Below are 14,014 nucleotides of genomic sequence, written 5' to 3' on the forward strand. Positions count from 1 at the left end.
TTTCATAGCCAATGAAAATGCCGCAAAGAAATTCTTGGATGTAAGAACATACAGAGGCCTAGAAATAGGCACTGACCATCATTTTGTTCAAGGAGTAATGAGAATGGAAACAACAAGAATACCAGCAAGGAAAAATGAAAAGAAGATCAACACAAGAGCCCTAGATGACCCAACCAACCAATGGCTGTACCAAAGACGGATGAACATCATTAGTCAAGAGATACCAGCAAGCCAGGACATAGAAGAAGAATGGAAAAATATCAAATCCATTGTGACAAAAGCGGCAAAAGAAAGCTTAGGAATGGTTCCTTGCAGAATTGGGGCAAAGAGAATAAAGAATTGGGACAACGAAATCCAAGAACTCATACAAAAGAAAAGACAGGCATTCAGAAAATTCATGAGCACAAAAAGCGAGGTTGATGGTGAAGAATATCGAAAACAGTCGGCAAAAGTCAAGAGAAAGTCCAGGAAATTACAGAGAGAGAGCTGGGAAAATTTCATCACATTCCTGGAGCATGACACATACAAGTTACGGCCAAAGGTGTACAAGATCATAAGAAGAATTGACACAAATTTTAACGAAAGAGTGGGTTTGCCAAAGATTAAAATCAATGATGCAAAGGAATATTTTGAAGAACTCTGGAGTGATGAAAATGCACAAGATGCAAAGATAGAAGATGAAATTGAAGAAACAGAAGACAGAATTTCAATTAAAGAGCTTCAAGAAGCTTTGAGAACAGCAAAAAATGCAAAAGCTCCAGGAGAAGATGGCATACCAACAGAATTGTACAAATATGCAAGTGGTGAATTTAAAAGAAGACTTCTGGAATTCCTAAATAGGATGTACCAAGAAGAAAGGGTACCTGAAGATTTCAAAACAGCAATTGTAATACCACTGTTCAAGAAAGGCGATATGTCAAACCTGAAAAACTACTGAGGAATAAGTCTACTCAACACCTGCTACAAGATATATGCGAAAATACTGGCAAAACGACTGGCAAAGCATGCAGAAGAAAAGCTGTCAGAAAGTCAAAATGGATTTAGAAAAGGAAGATCATGCACTGATGCAAGTTATACAGTAAAACTACTGATGGAAAAACGGATCAAATACAACCTAGAAACACACATGTGCTTTATAGACCTGGAAAAAGCATATGATAGGGTTAATAGAAAAAAACTGTTTGAAGTCCTAAAAGATGAAGAGATAACATATAAAATGCGAAAGGTGATAAACAGCATATATAAGAACACTAGAATAAGAGTACGAATTGGAAATAAACTCTCAGAACAAGCAGAAATAAACAGAGGAGTTCGCCAGGGATGCCCACTGTCTTGTGTTTTATTCAACATGTACATGGATCACATGGTAAAAGAATGACAGAAAATGAAGCCAAAAGGAATCAAGACAGACAGAAGGCAAGAAATATCAACAGTATTATTCGCAGATGATCAAGCAGTACTAGCCGAAACAGAAGATGACCTACAGAGATCAATGCATAATTTAACAAAGACATCAGAAAAGTATGATATGAGAATATCTTCAGAGAAAACAAAAACAATGGCCTTCAAAGGAAAGGAGCCAGTAAGAAGCAAGATTGTAATAAATGGAAAAATCATTGAACAGGTCAACAATTTCAAATACCTGGGAAATACGATATCATACCAGGGAGAAGTAGATGTTGGTGGAAAGATTGCAAAGTTCCTGAGAGTCACAGGGCTGATAAATAGGACCCTGAGAAGCAGTAAGGTGCGAAAAGAAACAAGATTGAAGGTGTACAATACCCTAGCAATACCAATGATGACGTATGGAAGCGAGGTATGGGCACTGAAGAAATCTGATAAAAGAAGAATAACGGCAGCAGAGATGAAGTTCATGAGGAGAACGGCAGGGGTGACTCTCAGAGACAGAGTCCCATCCGAGAAAATAACAGCAGATCTCGGAGTGAACCCAGTCATGAAGAAGATAAAACAGTATAGGAAAGATTGGAGAAATCATGTCAAAAGGATGGAGGAAACAAGATCACCAAAACAGGTCCTCCAATATACACCAAAGGGGAAGAGAAGCAGAGGGAGACCAAGGAGGAAACTCACGGATACCTCAGGCTCATCCTCAACAGGTTCCACACCGCAGCAGACAGGCCAATAGGCCTACCGCTTATAAGGAAACGACGACGACGACGACTTCGTCTTTAATTCATTTTCATCTTATGCAATCTTTGGGAAGAAGGGTCCATATACAACGAGACCAGCATTTTAGCGATTGAAGGCAAGTAAAATAAAAGGCCGCATATTCGAATGTACCGATTAGTAGAATACAATAGCACCACAGGGGGTAAAAACTGTATCCGAATGTCCGAAGCGAAATTATCGCAAATGTCCCAAAAGGTGTATCCGAATGTCCGAAGTAAAAAAAAACTTTGTATAACTAGGGATTCCCAAACATATCTGGGTTTTGACGAATATGGAAACCAATGGAAAGTACAACAAACTACATACCTTGCATGTAGCATAAAAATACCTAGATAAGCGTAAGGTCGATGAAGATGGGCTCATGAAACCCCAAAATAGATTTATGAGAGGCCCCACTCCCAATCCTGGAATTATGATCGACTGTATAGCCTAAGCCTTATTGCATTTTTACTCCAGGAAAATCAGGCTAAAAACCATTGAGAAGGCACAAAAATGTACTTTTTTACAGCTGAAAAGTCTAAACCCCTAAAAGGCATATCAAGGACCCCCCTCAAAACGCACATGCAAATTTTCCAGCCTTCCAAGTCGATTTGTGAGGTTTCTCTTCTCCGAATTGCTCTAAAAAGTTGATTTTGATTTTTTTGACCTTTATCGCCTGCTTTTGTTTCTCCCTCTCAAGAATTTGGACATACCTCAATTTTTCAGCCAAAGTAATCTCCACTCATATTTTTCAAATCCAACGTAAAATCACACAAAATATGAAATTCCTCTGGCTAAAGCTGGAAGGTTCTTATAGTCCAAGAAGAGGGGGAGGGATGAAAAAAATTGTTTAAAGCGTATGTGCCTATAATCTTGATTGAGAACTGAAGAAAATTCTAAAATATCTTTCTTGATCTTACAATTACGAGTAGATCATTTCATGACTATTAGGTATACCATTTCTCTGATATCTAACATTTGCCTATAGGCTAGTACTATTCATTTTAATAATCTCCAAATTTTCAAAACGTAAACCTAAATGTTCTCTTCCAATTTCAAAAATCAAAACAATTTCACAGGTAAGTTTTCAACTATTTTTTCAAATTTTTGAAATTGACAAAAATTATTTAAAAATTGGCACCACTGCCTAACAAAATATTTCCCTGGTTTCAGAAATGATATCTTTCTACAAAATATTTGACAAGAAAAATTTTTCGAACTAGGTAGGTACATTAAATTCAACAGATGTACCTAGACCTACTTTAGAAACCCCTGTAAGCGCAAAAATCCAAACGGACATTCAGATACACTTTTTGGAACATTCGCGGTCATATTGCAACGGACATTCAGATACAGTTTTTACCCCCCATGGTTCTACTGATAACCACTAATCGGTACATTCGAATATGCACCGAAATAAAATGGGGTGAGATTATTTAGAACAACTCTGACACAAAAATAGGAAATTTTCAAAAAAAAACTATCATCCAACTTTTATTTATTTCATTTTTAAGGTCATTTTTGTGCAACTTTGGGGGCTCTATACAAGGAGTAATGTAGCGATGTACTTTCAAGAAATTATATTTAATCGTTAATTTTTATTCCATTTTGAGAGAGTAAATTGAATAATTTCGATATAAAGAGCATTTTTAAACCTGCATTTAAAATCTGAATTCTGAATTTAAGAATTAATATGATCATAGCTTGAGAGACCGGAGGAGTTTTTTTTCCCCTCAAAAAGTGGATAATTTAGAAGTTTTCTGATGCAATAATAAAATTTCTTTTTTTGTTAACATTTTTCTTTTCGAGCTACCGAATCGACTTTTTTATTACACTTCGAGGGAAAATCAAAAAAAAAAATAATAATATGGAACAGCTTTCTCATAAAATCCAAAAATTTGGGGTACATATATAGCAGAGTAAAAAATCGAACTCGAATAATCAAAAGCCACCCCACAATAAAAAACACCCTATTTGATCAATTTCCATATTATGAGAGCATTCAAGATGTCTGGCCGAAATTCGCTGAAATGGTGGATTTTCGAATTGGAAACCTAAAAGCTAATCGATAAAACCATATTTTCAACAAGCCCGATGAACTTCTAGACTTCAATGAGAGTTTGAATACCTACTTGAGGAAAAAATAAAGTTTCCGGATAAGTTTCCCATTATCTGGAGAGTATGGAATGAGGTATAGTTCATTTCAAAATCTTTCAGTGAACACCACAAGTCAGCTGTCAAGTACAATTATTCTTTTTAAAAATTACGAGATTGAAAACGAGTAAAAACCTTGAATGAACTCAACTTTTGAATTTGACAAACGCTTTCAAAGTTCGAGGTTACGATTGATTAGGGTTGGACAGGATTTAAATCGTTCTGAACTTAAAATCCAAAAATCCTCAAAACCGGATGTTGGATTTAAATCCACTTTCGTAACGGATTTTGGATTTTAAATCCTTTCTTTCTAAAACTCTCCAGGTATTTTAAAATCAAAACATTTTCGTGACATACGCGACCCTCACTTTTTATATAATGAATTTTAATAATTGTGCAATAAAAACGTTTCAAAATTCCAAATCTTTTTTTTTTTTTTTTTAATGTCTTCACATGAATTTGGGATTTTGGATTTCAACTTCACTCTATGAAATGATTTTGTATTTAAAACCGAAAACCCATTTCTGCAGCGGATTTTGAACTTGAAATACTTACTTAATTGACCCGGATTTTGCTCTACTCTGCGATTGCGATAAGCTATTTTCTTTTTGGATTTCTTGCTAAAATAATTATGTAGGATATAAAGAATTGAAAAAATGTCCGTATAATGATTGATGAGTTGATGACCCTCCTCCCTCCTTTTCCCCTGCCCAATCCAAAATAATTAAAAATTTTTGGTCAACTTGGTGACGAATACGAATCCTGCACATCGACTACATTTATGTAGGTACATGTACATATATGTATAATTGGAATAACGATTTTTTTTTCTGAATGGAGACATGAGAAGAAGAGAAAGAATGAAATTTATCCACTGCAATTTTTTTTTACAGATAGGTATCTCAAAAAATATCAAGAGAATATTTCGGCCGAGCGAGGTACGAATTGACCCATCTCGACCAATGATACTTTTTCACAGAAATGTCCATAAATGGATCCAATTTTCCCCCACACACTATAGCAATTTCAAAATATGTATTTGGCCACGACATCGACGCATGAATTTTACAGAATTTAAATTTTTAATAAACGCGTTGGCGTGCGAATTACATGCATAATTTATAGAAGTACGCTTCGTCATATGTATTATACCTCATCGACTCATCGTCAGCTGTTTTATGGCGAATAAGGGTACCTATCTATTTATTAACCGCTAATACGCGCCGCTGAAATGCAAAAAATAGAGCAAATTCCGATCATTGTATCACGTCATATGGCGACGAGGATAAACATCAACAGCAATAAATATACTCGTATCTACACGTTGTCGTAACTCGTAGGTGGAAAGACATTAACAATTCAACACCGTCGAATTTTCCTTTTAAAAAATAATGAAAAATCGGCAGCTATTGCAATTTATAGCAGGTATACCTATAGGAGAGGGGAGATGAACTTGACAGTTGACAACGTATCATCTTTTCGGTATATCTTTCGATCACGTTATTATTGAAAATTGCTAATATGACGGAATTTCGAACGTAGATACTTGTAAGTACCTAATTGAATAAAACTGCGTAAACTAAAGAGATTCATTCGAGTACATAAATTATCTAACCCTAATTTCATACGTACATAAGTACATGGATAGAAAAATTACCTCGATAGGTAACTTTGATAAAATCATTCGTTATTTCAGCAAACAAGAACTGTCAATTACACTGCACAGGAGCACACAAACGCAACGAAATACATATGCACTTGAAAATTCACCTCAATTATTTCATTTCATAAAAACAAAAAGTTAACATATAAAACACACACGACGACGACGAAGGACGAACGCGATGAACATCGAAATAAAATTACAAGAAATACTACTACTACGAATTTGAAATCGCAAATCATGCATGATGTCACAAACGATTTTCAACGATATGATGATAAACATGAGATAAGAAACCACCCGACGCAAAAAAGGTTGTACATCTACGTATTCATGAAGAGATAAGGACTATGCACCTGCCTATGCGTCATTTCGGTTAGCTACTCGTAACTAGTTAGTTATAGTCACCTTTTCACGTTATTTTTTGCAAAAGTATTCGAAATTCATTTTTACTTAAGTACATATGTATGTACGTAAAAGCGAATTTGATCATATTTGTCCAAAGATGTTACCTATAAAAAATATATTGTACCTACGGGATTCATTATTTATTTTAGGTTTCACTTACCGAAGCCTTAGCCTTAAAAGTATAAACCGGATTTTATTCGTATAGGTACTGTACTTGAAATGTAGCTAAATCATCGTGAAAAAAACTGGTAATTATTTGATTAGTTAAATCTTCTGAGAAAAAAATTCAATTCCATTAAAATTTCAATAAAATCTTATAAAAATTGCATGCAAACCAAAAATTTGTGAGCTTTGAAAGAGTAAAAACTTGAAAAAGGCATTAAAATTGCTGTAAGAAGTTACCAAATCCTTCTAAAAGTTGACATAAGTAAGTACGAGTAAACGTGTGTCGTCTATTTTCAAAAACATGTTAGGTAAGTGAAATGTTGTATGAAAATCTAAAAATGTATTCTGGTAACATTCCAGTGAAATTTGCATTTTAAAAACACATACTATACGAATACCTGAAAGAAGAAAAAAGAAACATCAAAATGACCCCCCCCCCCTCTTTACGGGTGTATAATCTTGTAATTATAAACACCCAAAAAAATTTAATACCAACCCAGATTCTGATAAAATTTCACTGAAATTTGACTTATCTAAATTGTATGAAAAATTTGAAAAAAAAAATTAAAATCACATAACATCACGAACAAAAATAATAAAGTATCACTGTAAATTACTCAAAACTGATAACATTTTTGTACAATGTGGCGGACATTGCATGAAAAAGGGTTGAAAACGTATATACAAAAACATAAGTAAGTAGCCAGATGCATTCAAATCACAGAAAATTGCTAAATAGCAAATAATTTCTGTTGAATTTGGCGAAAGTTGCATAAAAATGAATGGAAAAAACTTGATAATGATAAAGCACGAAGAAAAACATTGAAATCATTCAAAATTAGATGCTGTAAATTAGCAAAATAGACTGGTAGAATTTCAGAACAATTTGAAAAAAATTGCATAAAAGAATGTTGTAAACATAAAAACATAGGTATACACACAAAATGAAAAAAATTTTAAATAAGTAACTGCAAGTACCTAAGTCATTGAAAGTTGAATTAATTTCTGTAAAATCTGGATCGTCATGCATCAAAAAAGTGTTGCAAGAATTATAAGAAAAATTATTCTCTAAAAGTATTTTCGTTCAAAATGAAATGAATAAAATTAGGCACTATTTTTTGCAATTAATTTTTTATACCTATCTATGTGATTTAATTTAATTTGTAGGTATCTATCACATAAAGAGCATGAAAACCCCCATAATCTAAAGGAATTTTTGTCGTATTTGTACGGAAAAGTGTTAAAAACATGTTAGAATGACAATAAAACGATGAAAATCGTTAGAAATACTGAAAGTTGCTAAAAAAAAGTACTTACATAACAGAAATTAATTCAAATTTGAAACATTAAAAGTAGTATAAAAATGTGAAAAAAAAAACATTAAAAGGACTGAAAAATTCTAAAAAGTAATAAAATGTCAGTGAAAGGCAAGAGTTTTACAAAAATTAGTCATGTTATATAGGCATAGGCATTTTAAAATAAATTTAATAACACAAAAAAATCACTAAAACAACTGTAAAATATAACCCTAAAAGCTAATAAAATTTCGGCGAACAACATTTTCACAAAAATGAGTTGAGTATAAACATTTAAGTATAATATAATAAGGAAAATGTTGAAATTCCTGAACATTTCTAAAAATCAGGGATATTTTCGTAAGACTTTGCAAAAATTGCATGAAAATGAGTTTTAAACATTCTAATCTAAAATAAAATGAAAAAAAAAATGGAAAAATGTGCTGAAATTTCTAAAAACAATGTATAAAAATATGTTAAGTATAATCACCCAAAAAAATTTTAAAACATGAAAAAAACAAGCTAAAATCACTATTAAAAATTGCTAAAAGCAAAGAAATTGAGATTTGGCCAAAATTGCATGAAAATGACATAAAAATTCCAAACGGATACATCACTACATCAGGTAAGTATAAAAACATGAAAAATGTATTGAAATCACTGGCTGAAAAGCAATATGTTTGACAAAAATTGAATGAAAATGAATCACTTAAAAACTTGTAAAAAAAAAAAATAAGAGCATTAGAATCACTATTTTTTCATTTTTTTTAAAATTGAAATTTCAGTGAAACTTGGCATAATTAGGTAACGAATTTAATAAATTGGTAAACCACCAACCGCACTGGGACACCCTGTATATATTGTCGCGTCATTAAATACTATCATTGCCTGTAACTTATAACGATTTCGAAATTATGCAAAACTTTATCGTACGTCTTTCCATTTTTCAGACAAAATTTACAGCAGACTAACGAGCTTCCTGTGTAAATTATTCATAAAAGTCGTAAATTATCAAGTATTAATACTCAAGTGCTGCACTGTAAGCATTGATGGGATTTCTTGGGATTAAAAATTTGTCTGAAGATGGCATTATACGTAATATTGGAAAGAGTGAGACAGAATCGAGTAGGTGGTTCCAAAATACAGTCTGGGTAACCGAAGGAAAGATATACTTACACTTAGATATACGGAATGAGTTTATTTATAAGCATACCTAACACAGATATCCTGTAGCCAGACAGGGAGGCCAAACTGAGTCATTTTCCTCTTATTTTTTAATTACAAGTTGTACGAGTATGTGTAGAAGCAACAACGTTTTACAAAACTTACTTATAAAGAATAATCTATTACAGTAGAACTTTCATTCGAATAATACCTACTCGTACCACACCACCAGTCGCCAGTCAGAGCTTCGTAATTCCCATACGAATTGCGATTTTTGGTGAAATATAAACGAAAATCCGTTAGTTAAACGACACGCAGCCGAACATGAGACAAGGCTTGATCATTTTCCCAAGCTATAGACTTTCCTATAAACTATATAGCAAGGTGTCTTAAGTTGAACTCATTGGTGCTGGGTAGCTGGCTCGACGAAAACGCAGACGAATGAGCTCCTATATTCGATTTACGAGTATTAATCGAAACTGATACTTCTAGCTACGAAATAGGAAAACAAATTAAACGAGCTTTATCTCAGTTGTATAGAGTTACCTAAGTACCTAGTTATTCCACCCACAGAAGCTGAAAAAAAATTACTTTTTCGTTAAATTGTGAGACCTGGGAAGGGTGTCAGTTCCATTTTGAGATTCACCTACCTAATTTTGATCGGTATTAAGGTGTTGAGAGGGGTAATGAGATCTAAAACGAAATTTTATAAAAGGAGGAAGCAGATACCTATCCATACCGATGGGATACCGGATATGTTATTATATAACTGCAGGATTAAGCGTATTTTGAAATTATATTGCTCCTTCGATGAGCTGTAAATTTTATTAGGGGATTTTTGTGTCATATTAATGTTGTGAAATAAACGCCAGTCATTCAACTTGTTGTTAAACGAGAGGGTATGGAGCAGAGTAATGGAACGTCGAAGCCATGACCTGCAGGTCAAAGCTTTGAATTTTCCTAAATTAACATAATAGAAATTCGCGTGTGTGTAACAAACCACGCTAAGAATCTCTGAAAACTTTTAGTCGAATAAATAAAAAGTATTAAAAATAACGTAGTACTTTGTTATATTGTTGTGCATTGCGATATAAGGGTGGAATTTTCTGTTTTGGAGAAAAATTGCGAAAGCATGAGACGATGAATTCATACCTACCTATTTAAGATCTGTTGAAAGAGTCCATAATTTTGTAGGAATAAATTTTATTACAAGTATTCAGTCAATTTTTTCAACAAATCTTGCCATTTTTAAAAACAGAAAAAATCTATCTCTTGTGAGATCCCCATTAAAAAAAATGTTCATTCCATAATTTTTTTTTCATTATCGACGAGATTTAAAAAGAAAAAAAATTCTTCGAATTATTTGAAAACAAAATTTGTCAATACTATGCTTTAGATGTTTCCTCAACAGTAAAAGCAATAAATATAATACGAAGAAAAAAAGTTATCGTTTCGAACAAAATGTGACGCAGGTGAAAATCTATGTGCCACATGTTGAAAATTAACTACATATGTAGGTAGAGGTACACGAAGTTGCACCACAGACTTCATTAGACTGAAAAATTGACGTGAAAATGATTTTTAAAATGCTATGGAATTGAACTTGACGACTGAAAAAATATTTACGTAAATCGAAACCTTCACCTTGGAAACACTTGTTCATTAGATTATGAGAAAAAAAATTGCACTTCGTTAACGTCAATTTGACTTGCATTTTTTTGAGTATATATTAAACCAGAATTCGAAGCTTTGCAACAAATAAGTTAACTTTTGAAGAGCTATTCGAACGTTATACGTATCTACCTTTTAACTTGCGAAAAAACCTGCAACAAAATGAATAAATTCGTGATCAGTTTACTCATCGCCTCCTGCATTGTGGTAAGTATTTGTATGAGAGTTTTGAAACTTTTTACTCAATTTTGTGAAATCATAATTATTTTCCTGGCTTTTTTTGTTTTCTTATCAAATTTTCTGCCATAATTTTCGAGATCTCTTAAGATAGGGAAACAAGGGGAGAGGGCATTACCATTTTTAACGTTCAAGTTCTTGACCAAACTATACTTACCATCCAGTGAACAATTTTTGACGCATCAGAAAATTCAATTTGGCTACGAAAATTTTAAAAAATATAGATTTAAGGTACCTTACTCACCTCTTCAAATATATTTATTGAAAATATTACATTCTTGAAATATGATCTGAATTTTGAAAAATCCGTTTAATTTTTTATCTAATGAAAAAGCAAAAAAAAAAATAATAATAAAAATTGAAAGATCGTTGCATTTTAGAGAAAAATTTGGAATTGAGTTTATTTTAGATCCTTACAGAGAAATTTTAAATTTTTAGAACAGCTTGAAAACTCGCTAAAGGCTTAAAAAATGGCTTAAGAGCCAATATCACTAGGCAACAATTTTTGACCTTTTTTTTGTGTTCGGGTTGAAAATGGGCTTAATCGATAGTTTAGACCCTAAAACAAAAAACAGAGTGGGGTTTTTCAATTTGAGTTGTTTTTGTAGTCAGGAGAGATGATCAAAGTTGCAAAAATGGCCGTTTTTGCCCTATTTCACGAGTTTGTGGAGACATCAGTATTATGTTTCAAAAAAAACCAAGGTCATATTCGGATTCTACGCACTTTTTTAAGTAAACAATTTCACCGGATTTTTGATTTTCGAAGTTTCAAGCGCATACGGAAGATTTTTGTTTATAACATATTTTAAAACTCGGAGCGCGCGACGCTGGCGTTACTCCACCACGTACTCGTGGCTCGGAACCGTGTTCGCGCGGGCGAGGCTCTCACTCCGAGTTTTAAGATATGTTACAAACAAAAATCTTCCGTATGCGCTTGAAACTTCGAAAATAAAAAATCCGGTGAAATTGTTTACTTAAAAAAGTGCGTAGAATCCGAATATGACCTTGGTTTTTTTTGAAACATAATACTGATGTCTCCACAAACTCGTGAAATAGGGCAAAAACGGCCATTTTTGCAACTTTGATCATCTCTCCTGACTACAAAAACAACTCAAATTGAAAAACCCCACTCTGTTTTTTGTTTTAGGGTCTAAACTATCGATTAAGCCCATTTTCAACCCGAACACAAATATGCCGTTGCCTAGTGTATTTTAAAGTTTGAGGATTGAAATGAAGTGAAAATCTTGAAAATTTTCTATAATACGTCATGAAATTCTAAAAAATTCCTCGAAATTCCAAAATCAACTGGCATCTGAAATTTTAGTTACATATGGGGTTTCAGGACGTGGTTTTGTGAAAGCTGTCCCACGAAAAATGATTTTTATGGGTCGAAATAGTGTCCTCGATCCGAAAATCCCCCGAGGAGGAAGGTGAAAAATGAAATGATTTTGAAATTTGACATCATTTTCCAATTCCCCTCCCCCCACACAAAAAAAATGTATAAAAATCCAATCTTGGAGAATAATTATTCAGACCTCAGACACTGACGAAAAACAGCAAAAATTCTCTGAAATCCAATACGATGATACATGACTTTTCCTCAATTTTTTATCTTCTCTCGTTCTCAATTGATTTCCCAAATATTTCATTTGCAATTTGAATGTTCAATCTCTAAAAAATACTAATAGTAAATGACTCCAAAAAATGTTTAAAAAATTCGAAAAAATTAATGTCAACTTTTTTCCCTCATTTATTTTGAGAAGTAAGAAATCCATGCTTGCAATTCACCTAAAAATTGTTATCACCAAGAGCTTTTTCAGCGTGAGAGAATTTGATCCAGATGATAATATTTAGAACTTCTTAAGAACTGTGCAAAAAATCCAAAAAATTATCTTAAAAATTGCTAAATAAAAAAATGAACTTCTTATCTATGTATTATTTCCAGGGTGCATTTTCATCATCCAATAAAGAAGATAAAGAATCAAAAACTGCCAACGAATTGGTTACTCTGACGAAAGGACAACCCTTGGTCATCAAAGGTGCAGACTCTGGCGACATCTCCGTCAATGATAAAGTCGTATACAGCGGAGACTCGAAATTGAAAGAAGGCAAGCTTCACATTGATTTGAAACATGACAAGCTGAGAGTCAATGGTAATAAAGTCTTCGCTCAAGATTCCAATCAACCAATCATCACTAAAAGCCCAAAACTCCACGCCAAAAATATTAAAGAATTCGAAATTAAAGTTGACGAGCAAGGTCAGTTCACTTATGTGTTGAAAACATCATCAACATAAGTTGTAAGAGTATCGTTTGATATGAAGTATGCACTCTTGAGAGGAGATTTTGCATTTTGTTGTATTTTTATGTTTTTTGAAAATATAACACGACTTTAACGACGTAGACACCTTTTGTGTTATTAGTTTGATTTTTTTCTGCACTTATTTTTATCGGGCAGAGTGAGAAGGGGATTTCATTCCAAAGCATGGAATCCGTTGCTCAGCAATTTCTAATACAAAACAAAAAAAAGAGAGAAATCATTAGAAAATTTTTGATAATCGCTACCAACTTATTCAGTTTATTGAAAAAAAGTCTTGGAGCGTGAGGTTAAACCCACGTAGATACCTATTTCTCAAATAATTATTCTGTTTTGAACTGTTAACCAAACAATGTTTTCTCATTGTAAATTCCTTTATCATAACCAAACAGGGCGAATAAAAAAAAATGCTCTAAAAGGGATTAAAATAACAGCTTTTTCTTACGGCGTGGAGGTGTTCGCTAAAGAGCATTTTAAATACGCAAATAATTCTCTCAAATGAACTTGCTTTTAGTTTTTTTGCAGCTGGTATTTTTTATTACTAGTAGGCAGGTGAGTTATTTCCTCGTGCTTATACACACCCTACATTTCCAATTGGGCAATTAAAAAAATCGGGTCAGTAAAAACCATAAACAAGCTGCACCTACCTTTCCTTTTCTCAAAACAATTTTTTTAAGACGATTAGAGGAGCAAAAGGGATATTCATCTACGTAAAAATCTTAGAATTTTTTACTCATCAGAAAGCAAGTATTTTCGCAATATATGCCAAACA

At 33.0% G+C, this 14,014-nt stretch overlaps 1 protein-coding gene across 1 annotated transcript; it reads left to right on the plus strand.

Annotated features, from left to right (window-relative positions):
* The first annotated feature begins 10,739 nt into the window (after nt 1-10,739).
* LOC135848010 (uncharacterized) lies at nt 10,740-13,330 on the plus strand. The gene is made up of 2 exons (XM_065367774.1): nt 10,740-10,896; nt 12,872-13,330. The coding sequence occupies exons 1-2, from the start codon at nt 10,852-10,854 to the stop codon at nt 13,220-13,222; spliced, it is 396 nt and encodes a 131-aa protein (XP_065223846.1). The 5' UTR covers nt 10,740-10,851; the 3' UTR covers nt 13,223-13,330.
* The last annotated feature ends 684 nt before the right edge of the window (nt 13,331-14,014 follow it).

The sequence above is a fragment of the Planococcus citri genome, chromosome 5 (genome assembly GCF_950023065.1).
Source record: "Planococcus citri chromosome 5, ihPlaCitr1.1, whole genome shotgun sequence".
Classification (NCBI taxonomy): domain Eukaryota; kingdom Metazoa; phylum Arthropoda; class Insecta; order Hemiptera; family Pseudococcidae; genus Planococcus; species Planococcus citri.